Source organism: Leiobunum rupestre, chromosome 6 (assembly GCF_980474605.1).
Source record: "Leiobunum rupestre chromosome 6, qqLeiRupe1.1.hap1, whole genome shotgun sequence".
NCBI classification, from domain to species: domain Eukaryota; kingdom Metazoa; phylum Arthropoda; class Arachnida; order Opiliones; family Sclerosomatidae; genus Leiobunum; species Leiobunum rupestre.
Window position 1 is genome coordinate 38,729,478 of NC_143389.1, and position 27,971 is coordinate 38,757,448.

At 40.4% G+C, this 27,971-nt stretch overlaps 2 protein-coding genes across 2 annotated transcripts; both read left to right on the plus strand.

The window, feature by feature from the left end:
* Positions 1-8,381: 8,381 nt before the first annotated feature.
* LOC149940858 (uncharacterized) lies at positions 8,382-9,825 on the plus strand. The gene is made up of 6 exons (XM_090179733.1): positions 8,382-8,495; positions 8,574-8,708; positions 8,774-8,865; positions 8,994-9,288; positions 9,373-9,536; positions 9,639-9,825. The coding sequence occupies exons 1-6, from the start codon at positions 8,429-8,431 to the stop codon at positions 9,747-9,749; spliced, it is 864 nt and encodes a 287-aa protein (XP_090035859.1). The 5' UTR covers positions 8,382-8,428; the 3' UTR covers positions 9,750-9,825.
* A 254-nt stretch (positions 9,826-10,079) lies between these two features.
* Positions 10,080-15,417, plus strand: LOC149940859 (transmembrane protease serine 9-like). Its single transcript, XM_090177813.1, has 14 exons — positions 10,080-10,449; positions 10,516-10,653; positions 10,718-10,851; positions 10,922-11,159; positions 11,243-11,370; positions 11,795-11,919; positions 11,990-12,031; positions 12,744-12,924; positions 12,997-13,262; positions 13,332-13,676; positions 13,739-13,910; positions 13,976-14,247; positions 14,399-14,532; positions 15,163-15,417. The coding sequence occupies exons 1-14, from the start codon at positions 10,366-10,368 to the stop codon at positions 15,370-15,372; spliced, it is 2,469 nt and encodes an 822-aa protein (XP_090033939.1). The 5' UTR covers positions 10,080-10,365; the 3' UTR covers positions 15,373-15,417.
* The last annotated feature ends 12,554 nt before the right edge of the window (positions 15,418-27,971 follow it).

Below are 27,971 nucleotides of genomic sequence, written 5' to 3' on the forward strand. Positions count from 1 at the left end.
GAATGTTTAGATATTTTTGCACAAACGGAAGAACAATTAAAAAAATTAGAAATAAAAGATGAAACAAAACAAGATATTAGAAATTTGATAAAGACTAACTTTTCAAAATCGTCAAAAACGTTGAATTTAAACAAAGTAGAGTCAAAAGGATTAAAAATCTTAAATAATGATAAAACGATAAAAATATTAAAAGCAGATAAGGGAGGAAAAATAGTAATTCTTAATACAAAAGATTATTTAGAAAAAATGAATAAAATACTAATGTCAGATGACTATAAAATGATTAAAAGTGACCCAACAGATAAAATTGATAAAAAAGTCCACAAGATTGTCAACCAAGCCATTAAGGATAAAGAAATTGAACAAGATAAAAAATATGGTTTTTTCCCACCTATATTAAAGGTACCACATATTTATGGATTAGTAAAGATTCATAAAAAAGAAAATCCACTTAGGGTTATAGTTTCATCAATGAATAGCCCTACATACATGTGCGCAAAACGTTTAGTAAACATAATAGCCCCGTTGGTAGGGGAAAATAAACTGTCGCTAAAAAACACATATGAATTTCTGACTGATATAAAAAAACAAACACTAAATGAGAACGATGAATTGTGTAGTCTCGATGTGGTAAATTTATACGGAAGTATACCGATATCTTTAGCTTTGAATATATTAAAATCAAAATTAAAAGCAGACAAAAATCTAGGAATTAGGACTACTTTAAGTGTAGCAACTATTTTAAGTCTTGCGGAAGTGTGTTTAAATGATACTTATTTTGTGTTTGAAGGATAATTTTATACTCAAAATAAAGGGCTAGCAATGGGGAACCCTTTATCAGCCCCGATAGCAAAGAACATATAGAAGATAGTATAATGAAAAAAACAAAAATTATCAAATATGTTAAATTGTGGAGACGTTTTATGGATGACGTATTTTTAATTAAAAACAGACAGCTAGAGGAAAATGAATTATTAAAAATAGTAAATAAAATTCATAAAGATATACAATTTACATTTGAAAATGAAAATAAAAAAAGTTAACCATTTTTAGACCTCCGATTGAAACATGATAATAAAACCATAAATTGTACTATATATCAAAAAGATACCCACTCTAAAAAATTTTTGAATTTTAAATCATCCCATCAAAAAAATATAAAAGTAGGAATAGTAAAGTCCTTTAAAAATAAGATCGAATGTTTATCAGATGATCCCCGAGGAGATAAAGATATTTTTGAAAAACAATTTATAAATAGCGGTTACCCAAAACAATTAGTTGCGCAGATATTTAATGAAAATCTAGTTAAAAATAATATAAAAAAAGAAAAACCTAAAAATATTTTAACTTTACCCTACTTAAATGGAATTTCTGAAAAATCTGCTAGGCAACTAAAAAAACATAATATCACTCTTATAAATAAAACGTCAAATACTTTAAAATCTAAATTAATTAAAAAATAAACCTAAAGTAGTCGATCAAAATCAAACAGGAGTGGTATATGAAATTAAATGCAAATGCAATAAAAAATATATAGGACAAACAAAGAGACAGCTAAAAAAAAGACAAAACGAACACAAAAAATGTGTGGAGAAAAAAGATGAAAGCAATGGACTTGCTATGCACATAAAAAAAGAGAATAGACACGAAATAGACTGGGGAATCCACAAAAATTGTATGCCAAGAAGAAAAATGGTTTAAACGATGTTTTAAAGAGGCGGTGTATATTAACGATAGGGGTGAATTAAATTTAGATAAAGGGAATATAAATTTAAAAGGGTGGGGGGAAATAAAATTAAAAAACTGAAAAATAAACCAGTTTATGGGGTAATGCTGTTTAATGAAAAATTGTTGTAGAATTCTGTTTTTTAGAAATTTTTTATTTTTAATGCTGTAATTGTATAATTTTTTATGTTTAAATTTGTAAAATGTTTATTAATAATGAGTTAACGGCTGACGAAGGACCTCGGTCCGAAAGCTCCAAGAAAATAAATATTTTAAAACCATGAAGTATCAGTCCCTTTGATATTTTATTTTGTAAATATATCACTTTTGGACAGATGTATTGACTCAAAAGTAAATAGACAAAAACAAAGTCTCGAACTTGAACCTTAGACAAGGCCATGTAATCTTAGAAACTACTTTATCTAGTTTATCCCCTGTTCGCGATGCCTACCTATCTTCGCGGTGCGATACTATTTGGGGCATTGAACCAGGTACGGGCGTAAACTAGCCCCAAAAAGACGAACCAGAGAGCTTACGCAAAATCCCGCAAGAGTCGCTAGTATCGTCTGGCACTACTTTCCCAAATTTCCAAATTTGAGGAGTCTTCTGATCGGTTGGAGCTTTTAGGCTGGATTCACTTTTGATTGAATTTATATCTGTTTGTATTTATTCAGTTCTCGTACCCCTCTTAAAAGAGCCCTCAAGGTCAATCCTCTAGTCCTCTTACCCATCTTAAAGGAGTCCTTCAAGGTCAATCCTCTGGTCGTCGTACCCCTCTTGGCGGAGTCCTTCAAGGTCAATCCACTGGTCCTCATACCCCTCTTAATTGGCGGAGTCCTTCAAGGTTGCGTGCTTGGACCTGTTATGTTCTCCGTCTTCATAAACTCCATTGCTAGCGTTGTGCAACAAACGTATTTACCTCTTTGCGGATGACTCTAAATTGGCCTACCCGAAGATCACAATTTACTCCAAACTGAACTTGACGCAGTGACCCATTTCTCAGTAGATCACGGCATGGTCTTCAATGTCTCTAAATGTGGTATCAACCATCTCAGACGCAACAATTGTACCTTGGCTTACGCCATGGCCGGAGTGCCACTATCGCATTTTGATTCCCCAATACGTGATCTTGGTGTCTGGATCGATCCCTCCTTGACCTTTGGGAACCACACTAACAGAATAGTTGAACGGATTAACTCCATTACAGGCCTAAAGCGACGCAACTTTTTCCGCTCGCCACATCTAATCCGTACTTTATATAATACCCTAGTATTGCCGCAATTTAACTAACAGGCGGGCCCTCAGCTAGTGGTGTATTTCGAGGCACCCTTTTCCCCATATTCGAACCACCGCAGTAAGGCCACCTCCCCCTGTTTCCCATGCGAGAATTAGCGTGGCACCCTTTACCCCATAGTCGAACCACCGTAGTAAGGCCCCCGACCCTTTTTTCCACGCGATAATTGCCGTGGTATCCTTTACCCCATAGTCGAACTCCCCCCCCACAATAAGGCCTCCTCCCCCTTTTCCCTAGGGGATAATTTCCATGGTACTCTTTTCCCCATAGTAGAACCACCCCAGTAACTCTTTTCCCCATAGTAGAACCACCCCAGTAAGGCCCTTCCTCTCCTTTTTCCCCATGTGATAATTACCGTGGTACCCCCTCCCACCTTTTCAAATGTGATAACTACCGTGGTACCCCTCCCCCCTTTTCCCATGCGATAATTACCTTGGTACCCCCTCCCCCTTTTCAAATGTGATAATTACCGTGGTACCCCCTCCCCCCCCTTTTTCAAATGTGATAATTACCGTGGTACCCCGCCCCTTTTTCCATTGTGATAACTACCGTGGTACCCCTCCCCCCTTTTCGCATGCGATAATTACTTTGGTACTCCATCCCCCCTTTTCCCATGTGATAACTACCGTGGTACCCCTCCCCCCTTTTCGCATGCGATAATTACCTCGGTACTCCCTCCCCCTTTTCCCGTGTGATAACTACCGTGGTGTCCCCTCCACCCTTTTCCCATGTGATAATAACCGCGGGACCCCCTCCAAAAAAAGCTACCTGGTTAAAAGGGAACACTTCTTGCATACCGTACGTACAGGTGAAAAGTTTCCATTATTTCAAAAAGCACTATTCGTGACCGAAACGAGTCTAAGTGGCGTACTTGCGCTAGCTTCTCCGAGGTAGTGCCTATGATCTAGCGTCTCCTACAGACAAATTAAAAAATCATAAGTGCGTTTTTTCTTAAACAAACTTATCAAAATATAAGCAAACGATGCAAAAAAATTATTTTATTTACGATTAACGATGAGGAAAAACTAATTCGTGACCGAAAACTATCGCTACGTCCCCTTTGGTTTGCCATTGAAACCTAGATAGGTAGTGGCTAAGGTAGACGCTATTAGTTTTTAGAAACCACATGCGACTTCTCGTTTCTAACGGTACGTCTTCGAGAAGCTCGGGTAAATTATATATAAACCACTGAGAAAAGTCAACTCGCCTAGCGTCGTTCAGGTGGGGTGGCGTAGTGGTTAGCATTTTCGCCTCGCAGCAAGAGGAGCCGGGTTCGATCCCAACTTGTGGCACTGGGGGAAACTCGGAACAACTCCTGCGTTGAGTTTGCAAGTTCTCTAATCACTGGTTTAAGGGGTTTTCCCCCGAGCTCTTCGGTTTCCCCTTCCATAAAAACTGGTTAGTTTAACGGTAACAGTGAGTTGGGGGGCTGTTGGCTCGATTGTGTGGCATGCAGGGCTTGCCACCACCCTCCTACGCATTGTAACCCGGCCACCTGAATTAAAGGCTTCAAAAGTCGCCTGATGACTTAGGCCTAAGGTGGTGCCTTGGGTATTAGCCTAGCTTAGCTGACCTTTTGAAGGTGATAAGGGTAAAATTGAGGACCATGCAGAACTCGCCCAAAAATCACGTCATTTACAACCAACTGTCTCCAAACTCGCCAGGGAGTAAGAGTAAAAGAGGGTATACGCAGCGTCAAAATTCGTCCCAAATTCGATTTTGGTGTCTACTTTGAGAATCCGATGAGTCCGCAGCGAGGCGGACAAATTTTTTTTTGGGGGTGGAGGGAGAGAGGCAAAGGGGGCAACAGGGGGCCGTTACCCCCGAAATTTACGAATTGAACCGTGTTTGGTATTGTTCCTGATGGCTGTGTTCTCGGTGAGTAGAATGAGACGAACCACAGGTCCTTAGGATTAGGGCTTCTAACGCTGATCTGGTGTCTGATGCTTTCACAGATGAACTGGATTATTTTTAATCCGATACCTTTAGCGGATAACAGATTTTTTACTCTAACGGCAGAACGCGGATACGCTTTTGCGCTTGTCTGACAAGCTTAAATGACTTTCACGGGTTGATCTGTTTTTTAAATTGTATCTTTAACCCGCGATAACGGCGGATATACTTTCTTAGTATATCTTTATATTGACTTCTTGGAACTAAGCCATTTTTTTGTTGCTATACAAAAATTTAAAAGAATAAAAAACATTCAACTAGATGTCGGAAAGTAGACATCATAAAGACAGATATCTAATAATAATAATAATAATAATAATAATAATCAGCTAGGCTAATACCCAAGGCACCACCTTAGGCCTAAGTCATCGAGCGACTTTTGAAGCCTTTAATTCAGGTGGCCGGGTTATCAGAGAAAAAAAACTGCTTTCTATATCTGTAGCCTCGTCGGTTACCGAAACGAGATAACAAAACTAGATTGCCGCGGGTCAAATAAAAAAAGGAATAGGTAGCCAGAGAATTCAGGTTTTTTATCAGCGATATATCTTAGGATGAACCGTTTCAGAGCTATAACCAAATTTGTACTGATTTACGTGGTTTTTTCTCTAATTGGGTCGCGTTGGGTATCGTTTCTGTAGTATGTTTTAACGCCGAGTCGAATGTGAACAAAAGTACACTCAAAATTATGGTTTTTTCGAAATTTCACTAAATATTGAAAGGTTATATCACGATTTTGGTCAGGACCGACCTTACTTTCGGATCGTACGTATTCTTTAGTGCCGAATCGAATGAGACCAACCTCCAACGTTGTCTAAAAATTGCTCTCCGGAGCACCGCAATGTACCCCGTCTTACGTACCGCTACGTGCTGAATCGAATGAGACCAGCCGCAAGTCCGAGCTATAACGGAATTTACATTAGAAAATTTACATTTATTCCTCAAACAGTGTCTCAAAATGATTTTTTTTCTTTTATTTTTAATAGTATTGTTGAATGTTTGCTACAGAAATTGATGAAGAGATGTTTAAAAAACAGATACGGAGCGGTTGCAATCAAACACATTTTTATTGAGTGAAATATTAATACAGACAATACAACTAAATAGAATGAATGAATATTTCACTAAATAATATATCTTAAATTTTATTATAAATCATCTTCGGTGTCGCAAACCACGTCGTCGTCAATGATTAATTCCTTGTCGAAATCTGTATTGTTGCACGAGACCCCCTCGCAGTATCTGCATCCCGTCGTGCACTGGATACCACTCTTCATGCACGAGCACTGTCCGGTGGAGCAATTACCCTTACACGCACAAAATATTATTGACATAACGGCGTGTGGAGCATGAGGTAACGTCGTTTGTATGGCTGTAAGGTATCCATGCTGACGGGTCCACCCCCAATCCTCCGGATTTAGCTTGTGCCCCAACCATTGTTGCACTTGATAATACGTCCGGTATGAGTGCTGTGACACACTAGCCGAGGTAAGGGGTAACGCCGCCAGCTTTGCAGCCATCTTTTTCAAGGATTGCTCTGTAGACTTGAAGGTACATATTTTATCCAGCCTTAGATACATCGTCGGCTGTAGCACGCCTGTTCGATTCAGCACTTACGGTACGTAAGACGGGTACATTTTGGTGGTCCGGAGAGAAATGTTTCGACAACGTTGGAGGTTTAAATGAAAATTTTGTTCCGCACATATTTCGTTCTAACTCGGAAACAATTCCTCCTACGGACTATCGGTTGGTCTCATTCGACTCAGCGAGAACACAGTCATCGGAACGCAAATTTAGAGGGCAACGGCCCCCTCTTGCCCCCAAAAACTAGTTGTACCAAATTCGTGTACGTACCTGTACCTCAAGGTATTCTGGTACGTTTTTCACTCTCTCACGAGTTTGTCCTGGTTGAATTTGTTCGTGTTCTCTCAAGCGTCTGTCATTAGCGGTCAATGTAACTGTGTCGATCTGGTAACGGTCTTTGAGGGAACTGTACTCGGTACAATATTTGAGCTTCAAAACTATTTCCCTGAGCCCACCCGTAGATTAGGTGCATATCCGCATACTTAGAATTAATAAAATGCGCCAGACTTATCTTAAATTAGGATACAATATAATTAATTGTAGATACAGCGCTTTATTTAAATTGTAAATAACAAAGTCTAAAGGGCCTCGCTGACTTTCAAAAAACTCAAATAACGAAATTGAAATTTATCCCCCTGACCTAATGAGTTCAGAGGAGATAAAGTTAAATAATGCCTACACAACTAGTACAGTTTGGCCAAAACGGTCGGTGCGGTATTGTTAGTGTAACATTTTCTTCCGCCTAGGCTAAATGGTCAGGCTTTACGCAAATCAATCTGTTTCAGTAACATTCCGTGTCTTCAACAGTTTCCTTAACACTCATATTTCGCTCTGGTGTGCTTTTCAAAATAAGAAGCACTATCCCAGCATCCATCGGGGAAAATACTTTTACAAATTGCTTATTTCCAAAATTTCTGACCATGTTTAGCAGTGTCGATTACACTCGATTCTTTGAAATAATGGAACTTGGCATTAATAAAATCATTGTAGGATTTAGCACACTTCTGCTAGTTCAATAATGCACTTTTGGCATTTGCTATTGTGTTTATCGCTTCACTGTTAAAAAACAAATGACTTATAAATGCTCTGAAACAAAGCAATTTAGGAAAAATGTTTATAGGAAATTTTGGACTCATTAGGACGCAAAGAACACGCCCTAAAATTTATTACATACTAACCCATAACACCCTGTATGTATTGATTGATTAAGGCTAGATAAGCAAGGAAAATTCTGCTTTTTCAGCACTAAAAATCGGACTTTTAAAAATGAAAAAAATTGAATCGACTATAGTAATACAATTAACAATTTTCTCGCAAAAAACCCTATTTGGCTAAATATACCTGCTTGTTTACAAATGCTGACCCGGATAAATGTGATTTTTTTCATATAAACTATGAAAAAATTAAAAATCACTCAAATAGTGAAATGTAGCTACATTTAGATGGGGTGTGATTTTTTAAGCAACGGGGGACGCAAAAAACCCAACATCAAACTTAAAATTATAACATGAATTTATATAGGTTTCAGAATAAAGCATAACTAAAGACCTACATCAAAGGTCTTTACCCAAACGAGATTCATATAGATCAATAACATAATAAATACAGTAAAACGTTTTTAGAGGTCAACTCAAAGGTTTCTTTGATAGAGCAGCTGTATGACCCAATAAATCTCTGTTGGTGACATAAATAATTTGACGACTTCATCACTTTTCTTCATCTTCAACTGTCGAAATATGTTGTCATTTTTTTAACAATTCCTCTGTGTAGAACAAAATAGATTATTTATAATAACCTTCAGCTTTATTCCTGGTCTGGTGCTTATATTCTGTTCCGCACTAGCGGCTAAAAACATCTAACAAACCGGTCGTAAAAATGAATAATTTCCCGAAGTTTCTTATTCAGGCATTTATTTGTTTGTATATTAGTCTAGTAAATTGTGGTCAGTAACTAACTAACTAACTACGGTTCAGGATTGAAATAAATACTGGACGTATCATAATTATCTTTAAATTTGAAGATCCCGCTTGGGAGACATTGAGAGTAACATGGGGCATCCCAATCACGGCTCCCAATGTGTTCGTACCAATGCCGCTCACCGAAAGTGAGGCCCTGGATCAAGATTTCCAAAACATCAACAGTCAATGCCAGTCTGGTAAAAATGTTTAGAATTTTCAATATTTTACGACTGTCTGACTAAAGCCGTGCTTTCCGAGGCAGGAAAATTCTTGGGTTACAGATACTGGAAAACCGGCGATTCCCTAATTCTCATCTACGATGTTACAGGTTATATTGCTGGAATTCAAACCGCGGTAAATATTCGCATTGGTTAATGCAATATGTGATGATATGATAAATCCATTTCTTGCCATTTTAAATCGATTATTTCGTCCCAGAACGGTCATGTTTTAATAAATGGCAATCTTATTGCCCATTGCAGATTCCCCTGGACGTAATGAGCCGAGTAAAGACGGCCGTTCGAACAATCGGTAGCAACGCCTACCAAGAGGACACGATTGAAGGGGAAAAGTACGTCGTCCAGACCGCTTACTTCATCGAACCAAGTCGAATCTGTGGAAATGGTCGTCAACTCCAAGAATTTCAATTAGAAATCGGAAGCGACCTCTATCTGCAGAATGGCTCCCATCCCTTAGCAGATTCCGTCCTCATCCCTAAATTTCAATCGGAACTGAGTACCACCGGTTGGACCAAAGGAGGATGCTTTCCCACTATGGGTAACTCGGTGTCTCTTGTAAAAACGTATTTAACTTATCGTACTTACTTACTTACTTACTGCTCATTTCAATGAAAATCAACAGGTCGGCATTATTGGCTTGACATTACGGAAGACAAAGACTGTCAATACTTTCACCCAGCCTTTTTGCTCTATAATCATGGAAAACTATCCGGTTTTGGGTTCGCTAACCCTGGCAATTTCACATTTAGCAAGCGATTCGAGCACCCAACCAAACCAGTCTTAGAGGTAAAGAGCTTCTGTCATTGCTTTAACTGAATCCCGTAGTTTTTACTTTAACCACTCAAATACATTTTGATAACTAATTTTGAAAATTCCATTCGTGAACAGAAATTTATTCAGCCCTATCCTACTTGCCTAACGAAGGAATTTGAGACCGCTGGTGGATTCTCCAGCACCCACTACTATTTCAACGCCAGGCCGGAAAACCTCCAGTGCTAAATATATATTAATTTACGGTGTATTAAAATTGTATTTGTACTTCAAAAAAGTTAAATAAAATTATAATTTAGAATATAAAAAATGGTATTTGCTTCGTATTTACTTTAACTCATTGCAATAAACAAGCCATCCAAGCCGTAAATAACCTATGATCCGACCAATATAGAAATAAATCATATAACTGAGACACTTTATTCAAGTGTCCAACCTTTCATACACTCGCAAAGTTTCCAATAGGTTTTAATCGAACCGCAGGTGTGAATGTAACGGAATGCAGGTATTAATTTTCCTGTCGAAAATGCATCTCTCATTGTTCAGCGTGACTCGGATATCAGTTACATCTGTCTCGGCGCTGTAATAAACACGATTAACAAAAGAGAAGAAAGTTGGAGAGAGAAAAACAGAATCGAGGCTTGTAGGTTTCTGTGTATAGGCGTACGAATATGGGTAATAAGCGCACATGTGCGCCTACTCCCAAGGTTAGATTCCTTTTACGACACTGCTTATGTCGTATAAGAAGCGGATTACGTAGAACGTTGCCAAGAGTGATTAGCCGGGATTAGTTGAGATCTGTTTATTGGAGCTCGTTGTTTGGGATCTCAATTTGATAAACGATATGGGCTTCCATTACTACGTATCCTGCTTATTGGCCTGTATAGTGTTTCTGTCCTACAGCGAAGTTTCATTCGGTCAACAAAAGGTTGGACATAATCGACACTAGTTAAGATTGTCTTCACTGATAATTTATTCTAATTTATTTTTATAGGATTTGGTTCTCGAGTCTCCAGGAAGTGGAGATGTCCAAATTGTTCTCACGGAAAACCAACCTTCCATTACCATATACAGTCCAGGTTTTCCAAACGATAATTACCCCAAAAATTCCAGGGTCTATTATGATGTTAAAGTAGGTACTGATGTAAAATAACGCGCGTATTCAAGAGATGACCATCTGGGAATTGGTTCTTTAGGTATCCCTTCCGGACGAAGTGGCTCAAATTGGGGCCCGGGTGCTGATCACTTTCGAAATGTTCGCGTTGGAACCTTCCAAGTTTTGCTCCAAAGACGGGCTTGAAATCACTGGTGCCAATAATAAAGTTAGAGTGTACGTAGGCTTATACTACAATCGGACAATTACGGTGATCGTTGATAAAATGTGGAATATTCTTGCATAGTTTCTGCGCCAGTCAGTCGGGCCGTGTGGAACTGATTGGAACGTCTTCTTTTTCCATGCGTTTCTTTTCGGACGATGACCAAGAAGAAAGGGGCTACAGTATCCGCCTTGACATTTACAAATCTCCCTGTTCCAAGACATTTACGCAGCTTCCTTCAATGGGGTCTTCCATTGCCTTCAGCACACCCAGTTTTCCTCTCAATTACGTCAGTAATGAACTTTGCGTATGGAAATTTCAAGTAAGGATATCGGAAACGCGCCTAACTTCAGGGACCACCACTTACGGTCCAATAATCTAAACTTGTGTTCATATACGTATAAGGCACCTCCAGGCTATAACGTACGCGTTGCGTTCAATGAGATATTTGCTATACAGGGAAACCAACCAGAATGTCTTTACGATAAACTGACAGTCAGTAGAACCGGAAGCTTCAACACGAGTTTGGAAAGGTCGGTTTAAGTTTAATATTGAGCAATGGTATTAATTTATACATTTACAACCGTGAATATAGATCTGACTATACACTTCACGACAACAGCCTATCGCAGAGGCAGGACTTTACGTTCCGCCTCATGACATTGTCACTATCGCATAATGAAAATTAAACGATGTGTACGGTAAGAAAGGCTCTCCAATTGACCTTAGAAAGCTCAAAGCAACTCAGTCTCACTATGGCTAGAGAGCGCTAGGTCGATTCCTCATTGACTATTCTCGGGCCAATTGGAGAGTGGCATTTAAAGCGTCTTAGAATCCTGCCTCTACAACAGTCAAATCGTAGTAAGGCGATCCTTTCTATGTTCGTGGGTGTATATGGATAAATTCATGGTATTGGGGTCCCGGGTAACAGTGTGAAAACAAATACTTTACCTGAAGATATTGCGGAAAGGAAGCTCCAGAACCTATATTTTCGGAAGGAAACACCTTGCTCATAAAATTCGAGTCGGACTGCTGTTTCCAAGACAAAGGATTCAGTGCGTCATACACATTCGTTAAACAAGGTATAATATTACAGCGGGGATCCTATACATGTATACCTTAGTTTTCAAATTAATCTAGTTCATTACGTAGAAACCCCTCCAACGCCTCAACCCGATATTCCCACCGACTGTGGTAAGTACTGAAAATGGATTTTGAAAAGAAATTTATATCAGCAATAATTAACTTAGTTTACATTTATACACTTGGAATATGCTCATCGTGAACATTCGACGTAGTTTATAGTTAGGTGGTGGAGTGGTTAGCACTTTCGCCTCGCCACAAGAGGAGTCGGATTTGATCCTAGCTTGTGGCACTGGGTGGAAGCTCGGAACAACTCTTTCTGAGTAGATTTTGCAAGTTCTCTCCTCACTGGTTAAAGGGATTTTCCATCGAGCTCTTCGGTTTCCCATTCCATAAAAACTTGTAGAGGTTAACGGTAATAGTAAGTGTAGGCAGCTGTTGGCTGAGGTGGCATGAGGGGCTTGCCACCACCCTCCCACGCAATTTAACCCGGCCACCTGATTTAAAGGAAATAAAAGTCGCTAGATGACTTGGGCCTAGGTTTCGTATATTAGCCTAGCTGATTATTATTATTAATCGTTTGAATGTTGAAGGCGGGGCTACTAAATCACGTGTTTTGGAAAGCGGGAATGTATGAGTCACATGATGGATGAGGAGGAGCTACCTTAAATTCGGTCGGAATTTTTCAACCCCTTCTGTGTACCTTTAAGCCTCTACCGTTCTCCAGATACATCCGCAGAACGAAGCCAATGGAGCCTTAGACATTCCAAGTGTATACACGTTTAGTTTCCTGGTCGTAGTTACTGAAAGTCTATTAAAACAGCTTGCGGAGTTGAAAACGTGGTGCAGAATCGAGTGGTTGGCGGGGAACCGATTCAACCAACCAACAGGTTCCCATGGACGGCTGGAATAGTTCATCTTGCCGGACGCGACAAGAGCATTTTCTGCGGGGCAACGTTGATTAGTCGAAAGTACGTTGTGACGGCTGCCCACTGCGTTACTCCGTAAGGATAATAGAACCTATTAAGTTAACTAGATCATACAGTTACCCTAAAATGTTTCTCGAATTAAAAAAGGGAGGAAACACCAGCCACGATTGGGATCATTCTCGGAATATATGATCAACGGACCATTACGGAAGATATAATTCGCCAAGTCGACAAAATCATCGTTCATCCGGATTTTGATAAGAAAACGTACGCCAACGACATAGCTCTGATCAGACTGACACAAGACGTTACATTCTCTCCGACAATCGCTCCGGTTTGTCTACCAATGTCCAACGACTTCGATACTGACAACAGGATTGGATCAGTTTGTGGTTGGGGAAGAGTTTCGGAAGGTACGATTGACTTCCAATACTGAAAGTTTAGTTGAATGACTGAAAATTTGGAGGTTTTCATCCAAACAGGAGGAAGTACCAGCGACATCCTTCTTTCGGCGAATCTGGCAACTCTCCCCTTGGCGGAATGCAAACAGAAGTACGGAACGGTTGTCTTCGATACCACACTTTGCGCCGGTGGTAACAAGACGGACGCTTGTCAAGGCGACTCTGGTGGGCCATTTACGACAGACGTCAAAGGACGTCGAGTGCTGATTGGCGTCATTTCGTGGGGGATCGGTTGCGGGCGTGACGGATATCCGGGAATTTTTTCGAGGGTCGCCTCCTATTTGCCCTGGATCGAGCAACAGACGCAAGATTCCAAACCTTGCGAGTCGGCCAAACCACCAGCGCCTCTTCAACCGAATTTAGAAGGTAAGTGAAGTACCAAATACCTAATGAACGGAGCAGTTTCTGGAACTATCGGAATTTCTCAGATTGCGGAATCCCGAATGAAGAACCACAGACGAGGGTAGTAGGGGGTTTTCCTGCCTATCATTTGGAATACCCGTGGCTAACGATTATTTCTTACGACAACGTATATAAAGCACTAGGAGCGCTAATAAGTCCCAATTACGTCATCACCACTAGGAGCTGGATGTTAACAAAGTAACACTAGGTTTAGAAAAACATTGCACGCAAATATGACTAATTTCGTAATTTTTCTGCGTAAGTTATCCGGACAATCCACAACGATTACGAGTAATTTTGGGTCGTTATAACCTCTCCAAAACTGTAGAACCTCAAGCTGAAGAATATAGAGTATCTCAAGTTTTTGTCCATCCAAATTACGGAAGATACATTATTTTCAACAACGACTTGGCTATATTAAAGCTGAGCGCTTCTGTAAACACAGTGTTTAGACCAATTTGCCTCCTAAGAGTCACTGATATTGTTAATGACGGAACTTTGGTCACTTCTGCCGGATGGGGAAAAATATCTACAAGTCAGTAGCCGAAAGCCTCAACATGACCATAGTCAAAGTGAAAAATAAAATTTCTACCCCTATACTCCACTTTAACCACTGGTCAATATACGAGACTACATCGTATTATATTGCAGCTTCAGGTTAAGGAATTTATTTAAATTTACTATAGATGGACCGTACAGCAGTATACTTAGAGACGTACGACTAAATAAAGTCAACATCAATACGTGTGCTACAATCTACACTGGCAGGATCACAGCTTCAATGGTTTGCGCCGGAGCTAATAACAGAGGCATGTGCGAAGTAAGTCTAATTATTTTTATTATCACCAGTAAGATAATACATAAAAGTCTGACACTGATCGATTTCGGATAATGATTGCCTGACGAGGATTTATTGTGTAATAGGAATTTTAGGTCTCAAATTCGAAAATAACTGCATTCAGTATCGTAAACAAGGGGAGGGTTTCCGTGTCCAAACCCCCCTTGAATGTAACTTTGGCTGTACTTAAATACCACCCCCTTCTCGACCCCTTTCAGGTATTTTACATAGTTTGAACTCCTCCCTTGGAGGATTTCTGGCTACGCCACTGACTGTGTTCAGTCTATTTTATATGTTCCAATTCGGTAATTTAAATCTTTTAGCAAAAATACACGATATTTTTACTGTTGAAAGCGTTTCAATTTCCAAATAGCTTTGACTGATCCTTTAAATAGGTTGTCGACGGAGATTTATCTGGCACCGTAACCTGGTAAAGGCTCGCGCACAGTTCTCATTTCCTTAGCCAGATAATGTTTTATATGGTCATTGGCGAAACAGACTATCATTAAAAAAATGATCATCGGGAAAATAGGAAGTGTCATACTCAAGCTTATTATATTATTTATGTTATTATTAATATAGGGCATCACTCTAACGCTTTGTTCGTAATAGGGTGATTCTGGAGCACCATTGATGGCGTATCATGAAAATCGACTTTATTTCGTCGGAGCGGCGTCTTTCGGGTCAACCAAAGGCTGCGCGGTTCCTAATGAACCAGACGTTTTCGCTAGTGGGAATTACATTACTACTCTGCAGTGGATTGGTGGCGTCACTAACTTGGATGTTGGTACGAGATTAAATTCTGTACCCACTCGAATTTAAAATATTTCATCAAATAAAGTTGAAATAAAATTGTCTTCAAAATAAGATTATAATTAATTTAAGATTGGTTTTTTAATGCTTCTCAAATATACTATATGAATTACTCATAAAAAATAAGAACGAACAGGATGCGCACAATTTTTTCAACTCGAATTTTAATTAATAAAAAAATTTAAAAAACCGTCTTTGATGACAGCGTGCTCGCTTGTATTCGGGAAACTGGGTTCGTTTGCTGGTTTCTGCCGTGAAATGTTTAATTACTCTGACTTTCGCTTCGAAGTGTGAACGAAAGGATAACGATAGAGTTGAATATCCATAGCTTAAATAAATTTAATAGTAAGTTTAGTCCATAATTATATTTATCGACTCCTATGCTTTAGATCAAAAGCCCTTTTTAAAATATTGCGCAGAATCGCTATTTTTTTTATCTACTTTTGTCAATAGAAAACGTTTCATCCCTGGGGTGTGCGATTATGTGACTAGTTAAAAACGGACTTTTGTTAACTGTAGAAATCTGAACCTTGGTCCTTTTCGACCTTACCCCGTGTTTCGGGCTCGAGTAAATTTTTAAATAAATAGTTGGGTCGACTCATACCTACTTGAAATATAACCAATTTCTACTAGCCATTATTTTAAATCGCCGATTTTGTTCCCTAGGTAAGTGCCCTGCATGCCAGGTTCTAGCTATGGCGCTGCTAGTGAATCCCCCAAAAGGTAGGCCCTAAATACAAAGCAGTTTTTCCCATTGGGCCCAAAATAAAACCATTCCTCATTAAATATTTGACTTTGATCTATTCCTTTGATAATTAAACTTTTTCTATCACCAATAGTTTTCCGGCCTATTTTTTAGGGTGACTATGCGTAGGGCGCGAAGCCGACGTCAAAGGACCTTGAAGAGTGCTCAGCACGTAATTCGATAGGAAATTCATTTATTTCATATGTGACCGCTTTTATCAGATAAATATTATTAGTAGGCTTTGAATAAGCTGTTGAATTGGAAGTTTTGAAACCGTTGCTAATTTTAAAAGCATGACTGAACCTAGGAGCCATATAGATTGAGCATATTATTAGTCACTAGGAAAATTCGTTGTATATAAAATTTTCTGTTACGAAATTTTTTTTATACTTAATTTTTTTGGTTCATAGGAAAAAAAGGTGTGTTTTTTTTTAATTTAACGTGGCTCGCAATGCCGTTTAAGTATTGTTAACTATCGCTAATGTTTAACGTTTCAGTAATATGTTTAACACATTTAACGAGATATAGGGCGCATCTTAAACACAAGTGCCGGAGCGTAGGGTGACTACACTATATTCGTTAATTTGTACCATAGTTAAAGGGACTTTCAAGGGAGGTGTGAGGGGTCGGAAGTCGATTCGAAAACCGTCACTGAAACGTTATCAGAGTGTAACTTTGTAAATGCGACGAGTGACGTATTTTAAAAGGGGTTCTACCCCCCAAAGCTCTTTATTGAAAATCCCTTTAAGGTCTGGAATAGCTGATGGTTTTCCGTATTTAAAGGGAATGTAACCTGCAAAGCAACCTTTATGAAAGACCCCTTCAATTTTCAAATTTTTCCTGTACAGTGGCGCCAAACATTTCTAAAGCCAAAGGCAAGAGCGGACAGAGCTGTAAACGTTGGTGTTCCACACCAAATACCCGAGGTTATATTCCCTTTAAATCGATATACATAATTTATTTAAATACGTAAAATCAGAAATACACGTAAAAATATCATTTTTATTGTCAAAATTATAGATAAAAAATTAATTTTTTAGAAGATATTATTTTATACACTAAGCCATAACAACCGAAGCGTACCTTCACCACAAATTAAAATTAATTATAATGCTTTCTTAATCACCCTGTCCCTTATAGGAACAATATTTTTTTATTGTTAAACACTTAAACCATGCATGGCTTGAAAAGGAACCGAGGCTTGAAAGCTCTCCTATATTTAAATAATTGTTAAACTTTTATTGAAATTTTACTGCGCGTATGTCAACTGCGTCAAATGTGCGTCTTTCTGGTAACGGTCTTTGAGGGAGCTACACTCGGTATACACAATCTTTGGGCTTGTACACTATTTCCCTGAGTCCGCCCGTAGATTAGGTGCATTTCCGCGTGCTTAGAATTAGTAAAATGCGCCATACTTATCTTAAAATTGGAAACAAAATAATGAATTGTAGATACAGCGCGCTTGATTTGGTTCTTTAAAAAGCACCCTGCCTTTAATAGTAAAGAACAAAGTCTAAAGGGCCTCGCTGACTTTCAAAAAACTCAACGAAATTGAAATTTATCCCCCTGACCTAATGCGTTCAGAGGAGATAAAGTGAGATAACGCCTACACATGTAGTGTTAGGGTCGGTCTCATAAAGTATACAGCTTAGACCAAAACGTTCGGTGTCGTATTGTTAGTATAATTTTTTTTCTCCGCCTAGGCTAAATGGTCAGGCTTTACGCAAATCAAACTGTTTCAGTTCCATTCCTTAATTGTCTTCAACAGTTTCCTTAACACTCGTATTTCGCTCTGGTGTGCTTTTCAAAATAAGAAGCACTATCCCAGCATCCATCCGGGAAAAATACTTTTACAAATTGCTTATTTCCAAAATTTCTGACCTTGTGTCGATTTCTTTGAAATAATGGAACATAGCAATAATAAAATTATTGTCGGATTTAGCACACTTCCGCTAGTTCAATAATGAAATTTTGGCATTTGTCAATGTGTTTAACGCTTCACCGTTAATAAAACGAATGAATAATAAATGGAAACAACTGGGTTCGTTGTTTTGGGGCCCGGTTTTTGTGGGCCTAAAACTCTGAAACAAAGCATTTTAGGAGCCATGTTCATAGGACATTTTTGACTCATTAGGACCCAAAGAACACGCCCTAAAATTTATGACATATTTAACCGTAACACCCTGTATTTATTGACCATATATTTTAGCCCCATTTATCCAAATTGAAATTGTCATTTCCTATCTATTGATCTATCATATATTTAGGCCTTATTTATCCAAATTGAAATTGTCATTTCCTATCTATTGATCTATCATATATTTAGGCCTTATTTATCCAAATTGAAATTGTCATTTCCTATCTATTGATCTATCATATATTTAGGCCTTATTTATCCAAATTGAAATTGTCATTTCCTATTTATTGATCTATCATTTATATTTATCGCATTAACGGCGTCAGAGATAACTAATGCCCAAATTGATGGGACGTATTGTTGGGTCGGTGCTGGTGAAGGGCCCGTTGATTTCCCCCCCTGGAAACTTCCCCTTTGCGCGGCCCTAGAGCGGACCAATACGTGGATAACTAACTATTTAATTAGTCCATGACCAATACAATTTGTAGAGGAGACCAATACCGATCGAAAGCTGTATCAATTGGTGTGGCATGTCATTGAGGAGAAATCGACGTTTCGCTGAGACCCTTTCGGAGCTAGTGAAAAATCAGTGGAAATAAAAGCACCTAAAATCGTATTTAATTAATTTTAACTGATGAATTTTGGTTCTGTATAAAGCGAGTAGTTTTGCGGGAAAGAACAGTATAGACAGGTTGCCCCGATAATGAATTATGACGACGACAACGACACCTAACTACACTTCGGCTAGAACATTTGTCCAACTCGAAACATTCCGATGTGGAACTAAACACGTAGGTGTCTGGGAGAAACGGCTACCGTCTTCTGAAGCCAGTTCCAATACACCACTGGGAACTTGCAAGTAAGGCGCTTTAGAAGTTAGAACCAATCCTTAATGATAAATAAAGGAAATTTATTATCTCACAACACGGATTAAATAACACACTAGGATAATCCATAATAAAAAATAAATTAAAACCACTCCACCCACTTCTTGTACAATAAAAGTTTTTAATTTAAAAAACGACGACTAGTTTCGTTGCCCCTTCGGGAACATCATCAGGTCTAACTCTAGCGTGATGCGGTTAGCCAATATATACAAAAATTCACAGTACAGAGGTTGGTTTACATAACCAGTAAAGCGTCAAATATAAAGAATAACAAATAAATAAGAGTAAAAAATTAGGAAATACATATTAAAAAAATTAAAAAAACCGTCAAATCAAATTTTTGTACCAAAAAAGTGCGGTGAAACTACCTGGACCGTCGTCTCTATTCAATAGGTCATCGTTTGTATTACGTTTTTTAATAATTTCTAAAGACTCACGAACGTTGAGTTTTAAATAATTATCCGTTTGGAATAGACAGGTAATGTTGTCAAAGTCGGGTATGTGGCCTGTGTTAAATACGTGTTCTGCTAGGGCTGATTCATTAATTTTTAAATTACGGACGGCCAACTTATGCTCGTTAATTATAAATTTAAAATTTCGTTTTGTTTGTCCAATGTAGATGGCGTTACAACTACAGGGGATTTGGTATATTCCGTAGTTTTCGGATAGTTTAATTTTGTCTTTGGTGGAGGTAAACAGTGATTGTAATTTATTAATGGGTTTATAAACTGGTTTTATATTAATTTTGCTAAATTCGTTACCGATAGTACTTGAGACATTGGTGTACGGTAGAACTACAATTTTCTGGGTTTTCCAGTCTTTTATTAGGAGCTTGTTTTTTTCAATGGCTTGTCTATGGGTTATCCGGTCTATCCCTCTATTTGAAATGGAGTTGTCGAAGCCTCTACTTGAAGCAATCGATTTTACAAATGCAATTTCTTTATTAAAGTTAGTGTTGTTGGAGCATACTTTAGCCGCACGATCAATAAAATAATAAAAAGAGCTAAGTTTCTGGTTCATGGGGTGGTTGGACCGCGCATGTGTTGGCATACATACAGAAAAAGGTTTGCGGTATACTTCTGTTTGAACAGATTTGGCGGACTTGGTAATCAAGACATCAAGGAAGGGGATGCAGTTGTTGGATTCGAGTTCAATTGTAAATTGTATGGCAGGGTCTAAGGTGTTTAAATAATCTAAAAATATGTTGACGTTGGCCAATCCATGTCGCCACAGCGGTAGGATATCGTCGACATATCTTTTCCAAAAGTCAATTTTGAAAGGGGAGTTAAGTAGGGCTATAATGTAGATTCTAACTTATTAACATAGATATCACATAGAAGTGGGCTTAGAGACGAACCCATCGCTAAACCAGAGATTTGAACATACATTAAGTTGTTAGCTTTGAAAAATGGGTCTTTTACACAAAGTTCAATTAGGTTTAAAATGTCAATAATTTCAATGGTGTTAATTTTTGCTTCTACTAGCCTTTCTCTGAAGACTTCGATGGCTTCAGAGACTGGAACGCTGGTGAATAGCGAGATCACGTCAAACGACACAAAAAATCTTCTTCATTAATTGTGAGTTGGATGAGGTCGGAAATAAGTTCTGGAGAGTTATTAATCGAATGTTTATGATTTTTTGACAAGAAGCCAAATTTTCTAACTATGAATTTAGCAATAGGTTGGGCGGACGAATTGACATTTTCAACGATCGGTCTAAATTTTAACGTCGGTTTATGGATTTTTGGTAATATGTACAATCTGGGGGCTGAATAATGTGAGACAATAAGTTTTTTCTTATTGTCCTCCGTAAGGGAGTGACATTGTTTTAAAGTTTTTTTAACCTTCTCATGAAATGTGTACGTGGGATCTTTATTAATCATTTTATATACTTTATTGTCGCTAAGTAGGTTTTTTAACCCTGTCTCATAGTCATTTTTATTGAGTAGGACAATGCAACCGCCTTTATCGGATCTAGTGATAATTAGATTTTTTTCTTTTTTAAGTTCCATTAATGCGCGGAATTCAGAGTTCGATAGATTAGGTTTAGGTTTTGAAAAGCGTTGTATTGAGTTGATGCATTTATTCCTTAGATTGTTTTTTTGGTTGTCATGTAATCTACTTAACCCCATTTCGATTTCGGTCTGATGATGTTCCCGAAGGGCCAACGAAACTAGTCGTCGTTTTTTAAATTAAAAACTTTTATTGTACAAGAAGTGGGTGTCGTGGTTTTAATTTATCTTATGTACAAGTGTCTCTATCAATTGTAATTGTAAATAATCCATTATTTTAGAATTTCTGGTTGGCTCAGAATAAAACGCTTCGCTGGCAACCACAGAGGCAAAGCCTATTCAAGGTGGTTACCGAAACATCACAGACACAAAGTACAAAAAGTAAATAGAATAAATAATTGTTGTTGTAAGGCGGATGAAGAAGACAAGAGTAAGGTAAACGCTGTTTATTTGAACATAACGGTACGAGATACTTCTCGAGAGTGAGATACAGTTGATGTTTACGTCAATATTTATACAGGTTTAAAAAGGTTAAAAAAGATAAAGAATATAAACAACTGATAATAAAAAGGAAGGTCGAAATATGTTTTATCTTCAACAGTCCCCCTCAAAGATATTACGGCATTCCTCATGTGTCACTTCATACTCTGAGTCCAAGGTCGAGTGTGCACTTCTGGTGTTTTGGTTGAAATAATCCTTTCGTAAGGACGTCAGCTGGCATTTCGTCCGTGGTAATATATTCAAGACTGATCAAACCCTTTTCGTATGCTTCAGGAATGAAATGATGGCGGATGTCAATGTGTTTTGTCCTTGAATGAAAAATGGGATTCTTGACGAGTTTCTGCGCTCCTTGATTGTCGCTGAAGATTCGGAGTTGGTTGACGTGCATGCCGATTTCTTCCAGGAACCCCTTTAGGTAGATGGCTTCCTTTGTTGCCTCGGTCATAGCCTTGTACTCGGCTTCAGTGCTTGAGAGTGCTACGGTGGGTTGTTTCTTCGCTTCCCAGGAAACGGCAGCGTTTGCGAGCTTGAAGGCGTAACCAGTGTAGGATCGTCTATCATTCGGACAGCTTCCCCAGTCTGCATCCGCGAAACCTTGGATCTCTTTGTTTGTCTTCTCGAAAAATAGCGCGTGATCTGCGGTTCCTTTCAGGTATCGCACGACTCTCTTTCCGGCGTTCCAGTGATCCTCGTTGTAACAGGAGTTGAACTGGCTCAGGGCGCTTACTGCGTAAGCGATGTCGGGTCGAGTGGAGACAGCTAGGTACATGAGTGATCCGACGAGATTCTGATATGGAATTCGTCTCATCTCTTCTTCAAAAACTGTTTCGGGCTTTTTGAGCTTACTGTTTGCATCCAAAGAAGTTCCAATGGATTTGCATTCGGACATTCCGAAACGTTCAGTGTACTTCTTTTGAGAGATGGTGATCGCTCCACCCTCCGGACGTTGTCTAAACTCGATCCCCAGGCAATAGTGAATTGGACCCAAGTCTTTCATCTAGAAATTGTTCTTGAGTTCAGTTTTTATTTCGGACATCAGTTCTAGATTGTTCGATGCAATGATAATGTCGTCTACATAAAATGTCTTCACCTCGTTTGAGGAAGTAGATGCAGGGATCTGCGACCAATGGCTTCATTTCAAGGTTTCGTAGTTTCTGGTCCAATTTTTTGTACCATTGTCGACGGGATTGACGCAGTCAATACAGTGATTTCTTTATGTGACAGACAGCGTTTTCTGCTGTCTGTAGTTCGATTAGCCATTTTTTGGAAGTCTGGATCGTGTCTTGGTTTTCTTTATTTTCCACGATGATTTCCAGCAGTGCGTCTTCAAGTCCATTGGGAATGTCCATGAAGACTTCTTCGCCAATTTCTCCATTGAGGTAGGCGGTGACTACGTCCATTTGATGTACTGTAAGTCCCCATTCTGCTGCCAAGGCCATGACGAGTCTTATAGAGCTTGATCTTGCGACTGGGGTGAAAGTTTCTTTGAAGTCAATTCCAGGTTGTTGAGCAAAACCCTTGGCGACGAGTCGAGCTTTTCGCTTCTCAACGTCTCCGTTGACGTCGTATTTCGTACGAAGGACGAATCGATTGCCAATGATTTTGCGATTCGGAGGGCGTTCGACAATTTCCCAAGTTTTACACTTGACCAAAGACACGTATTCTTCGAGGACGGCTTTCTTCCAGTATTTTGAGTCGGGACCACTTAGTGCCGATTTCAGACTGATAGGATCTTCTTTGCTTCGAGGATCAAATTTGGATTTTTTCACGTCTTCATCTAAAATGTAAACCTTTTCGCCGAAGGTCCTTAAGTAATTGAGGTTTGGTTTCTTCCCTGTCCATCTGCAATACGGTAATTCACCTTGGATGGATCTGTAGGGACATCTATTTCGGACGTGAATTGCTGTGAATACGGCTTCGGCCCAGAATGACGGCGATAGGTTGGATTGATTCAGCATATATCTAGCCATGTCGATGACACTGCGGTTTTTCCTTTCAGACGTTCCGTTCTGTTCCGGGGTTTTTGGGATTGTTAGTCTTCTCTGGATTCCATGTGTCTCGAGGAATTTTTCAAATTCAAGGTTGCGGTATTCAGTACCGTAGTCGTTTTGTTGAGATTTGATTTTCTTCCCGCTCCGTAGTTCGGCTTGGCTTTTGAAAATCTTGAAGGCGTCGAATACGTCGTTCTTTTGCTTCAAGAAAAAGACTTCGCTCCATCTGAACTTATCATCGGTAAAGATTACGAAATATCTTTTCCCACTCAACGATTTGACTCGCATTGGTCCCACCAGATCTGAATGAACGATCTCGAGGAGTTCTGCAATTCTTTCTCCTTCGGATTTTGGGAATGGCAATTTTGTCTGCTTTCCGACGATATAAGTTTTACAGATCGGGAGTTTGTCGGTGATTTTGAAATCAATACCATGACATCTCTCTTGGCGGGCCAAGTCTTTTAAGTTTCCCTCGTTGAGGTGCCCAAGTCGTTCGTGCCAGACTTCGAGTTTTGACTTTACGTGATCTTGTGACTCAGCTTGACTTACGCTTTCGTTCGGATTTCGAAGGAAATAGAGGTCTCCGATTCTGTCTGCTATTGCTAGGACATCGGCGTTCTTGTCCGTGATGACCGCTTCGGATTTCTTGAAAATGACTTCAAAACCTCTTTCGGTGATTTTTGAGATTGACATCAGATTCGTTCTGAGGTCTGGAACATGCAACGTTTTTTCCAGTCGAAGAACTCTTCCGTTATTTCCATTTGTAGCTGCGACTTTGACTTCGCCAATACCTTGAATGGCTGTTCGTTCTTGATTTGCCAGATTCAATGATCGATCTACTTCCTCGAAGTTTTGAAATAATTCTCTCTTTGAAGTCATGTGCGAAGTTGCTCCGCTGTCAAGGCACCAATCCGTTCGACAGCTAGTCGCTGCCCACATAGCGATTTCTTCCGATACGGGTTTTTTTTTTCAGCTGTTCTAGCGGACTCTTTCGCTCTGCCAGCAAATGCTGATTCCCGTTTCTTCTCGGTACAGTCGACTGCTTTATGACCGACTTTCTTGCAGTAGTTGCATTTGAATTTGAAAGGCTGTGAACTGCTTTGCTGAGATTGTGCTCTCGGTGACTCTCTTCGAGATTTATCTGGTTTTCGTTTGGAATTGTTTTTGCAGGCGATGAGAGCATTTTGAATCGCATCGTCATTCTTCGATTTTCTCGCGTCGGTTTCTTCCAGAATCTTTATTTTCGGGTTTTCTGGAGTCGGTAAGTGGTCCCGTGATTCAATTGCACACCGGAAGTTCTCATAGCTTTCAGGTAAACTGTACAGAAGCATGATCGTTAATATGTCGTCGTTGATTTCCAAACTCCTTTCTTGTAATTTGTCGACGGCATCGAAAAACAGGGAAACGTGATCTCGGACGTTTTCTCCTTCCTTCATCTTGTTGAGGGTTAGTCTCTTCGAGAGAGTGGCTGGTAGATGCTTTCTAGGTACTGGTAGATGCTTTCTAGGTACTGGTAGATGCTTTCTAGGTATTGGTAGATGCTTTCTAGGTATTGGTAGATGCTTTCTAGGTATTGGTAGATGCTTTCTAGGTATTGGTAGATGCTTTCTAGGTATTGGTAGATGCTTTCTAGGTACTGGTAGATGCTTTCTGGGTACTGGTAAATGCGTTCTAGGTACTGGTAGATGCGTTCTAGGTACTGGTAGATGCGTTCTAGGTACTGGTAGATGCGTTCTAGGTACTGGTAGATGCGTTCTAGGTACTGGTAGATGCGTTCTAGGTACTGGTAGATGCGTTCTAGGTACTGGTAGATGCGTTCTAGGTACTGGTAGATGCGTTCTAGGTACTGGTAAATGCGTTCTAGGTACTGGTAGATGCGTTCTAGGTACTGGTAGATGCGTTCTAGGTACTGGTAGATGCGTTTTAGGTACTGGTAGATGCGTTTTAGGTACTGGTAGATGCGTTCTAGGTACTGGTAGATGCGTTCTAGGTACTGGTAGATGCGTTTTAGGTACTGGTAGATGCGTTCTAGGTACTGGTAGATGCGTTCTAGGTACTGGTAGATGCGTTCTAGGTACTGGTAGATGCGTTCTAGGTACTGGTAGATGCGTTCTAGGTACTGGTAGATGCGTTCTAGGTACTGGTAGATGCGTTCTAGGTACTGGTAGATGCGTTCTAGGTACTGGTAGATGCGTTCTAGGTACTGGTAGATGCGTTCTAGGTACTGGTAGATGCGTTCTAGGTACTGGTAGATGCGTTCTAGGTACTGGTAGATGCGTTCTAGGTACTGGTAGATGCGTTCTAGGTACTGGTAGATGCGTTCTAGGTACTGGTAGATGCGTTCTAGGTACTGGTAGATGCGTTCTAGGTACTGGTAGATGCGTTCTAGGTACTGGTAGATGCGTTCTAGGTACTGGTAGATGCGTTCTAGGTACTGGTAGATGCGTTCTAGGTACTGGTAGATGCGTTCTAGGTACTGGTAGATGCGTTCTAGGTACTGGTAGATGCGTTCTAGGTACTGGTAGATGCGTTCTAGGTACTGGTAGATGCGTTCTAGGTACTGGTAGATGCGTTCTAGGTACTGGTAGATGCGTTCTAGGTACTGGTAGATGCGTTCTAGGTACTGGTAGATGCGTTCTAGGTACTGGTAGATGCGTTCTAGGTACTGGTAGATGCGTTCTAGGTACTGGTAGATGCGTTCTAGGTACTGGTAGATGCGTTCTAGGTACTGGTAGATGCGTTCTAGGTACTGGTAGATGCGTTCTAGGTACTGGTAGATGCGTTCTAGGTACTGGTAGATGCGTTCTAGGTACTGGTAGATGCGTTCTAGGTACTGGTAGATGCGTTCTAGGTACTGGTAGATGCGTACTGGTAGATGCGTTCTAGGTACTGGTAGATGCGTACTGGTAGATGCGCTTCCGCTTCACTCGCGCGCGCCCGCGAACACCATAACCGTGTTATTGACACCCCCTCTCGCGATTTTTTCGCTTTGGAACGGAAGGCCATCGACGAAAACGTCATTCACGGTGTCTACGACCGTCAAGGGGTATTGTTCGAATATCCCGACGCCATCCGCGATTGTCTAAGGAGCTTCTACGAGGACCTTTATCAGGCTACGCCACCCACTGAGGACGTGAACGCGGCCCGGAACTCTCTCCTCGCCGATTTACCGCGGCTTAGTGAAGCGGACGCTGGAAACTTAGACGGTCACTTCACCGCAACCGAGGTCGTGAATGCCGCTTCCGGGCTCGCGAGGGGCAAAGTGTGCGGGTACGACGGCCTGCCGGTAGAACTCTACGTCAAGTTCTGGTATTTTTTCGGTCCGATTTTGATCGCGGTGTTTCGCGATATCGCCCACCATCCCAGTTTTTGGTCTTCCTTCTCTCAGGTGATCGTCTCGTTGCTTCCGAAAACGGGCGACCTCCTGTCAATCGCCAACTGGCGCCCTATTTCGGTCGTCAACGCCGATTATAAAATTTACGCGCGAGTCCTCGCCGCGAGACTCAACACCGTGATCGTGTCCATCATCGGACCCGGCCAATCTTACGCTGTCCCGGGGCGGTCGATTTTTGATACCATCACAATCCTCCGCGACTCCATCGAATAGGCTAACACCTTCAATCAGCCACTGGGTATCCTCAACGTCGATTTCGCCAAGGCTTTCGACAAAGTCGATCATCGGTATCTCACCGCCACTCTACAGCGATTCGGTATCCCGGAAGGCTTACCGGAAGGCTTAGTCACCTACGCGTCCTCTACGAGAACGCGACCTTCCGACTTCGCTACAACAACACCGTAACGACACCGATTCCGTTCAACAGTGGCATTCGACAGGGCTGCCCTCTTTCGGCAATCCTTTTTACCATCGCGATTGAGCCACTCAACGCCACGCTCCGGTAGGTCTTGACCATCCAGAACGCTAATCCGCGTCACGGCGCGGTTCACTCCACTTTCGCGGACGACCTCAACGGCATGATTCGCTAAGAGTGACAATTCGAGAAATTCTTCGAGAGCCTATCCACGTACTGCACCGCCTCCACCGCCGCGGTTAATCGCGAAAAGTGTTTCGTCCTTTTTAGCGGCGCGTGGCGCAACCGAGTCGATCAGCCGGGTAACATTCCTTCGCGTTCAGACGGCGGGAAGTTCCTCGGCGTTTATCTGGGTAACACAGTCACTTTCGCGGACCAGAACTGGCCCGACCTCGAACGACGACTCCTCAAAGTGCTGGGTCGCTGGAGACGACTTCGCCATCTCTCCTCCATTCGTGGCCGGGTCATGATCGCGAACCAAGTCGCCGCCGCCGTTCTGTGGCATCGTTTAAAGGTCCTCGAACCTC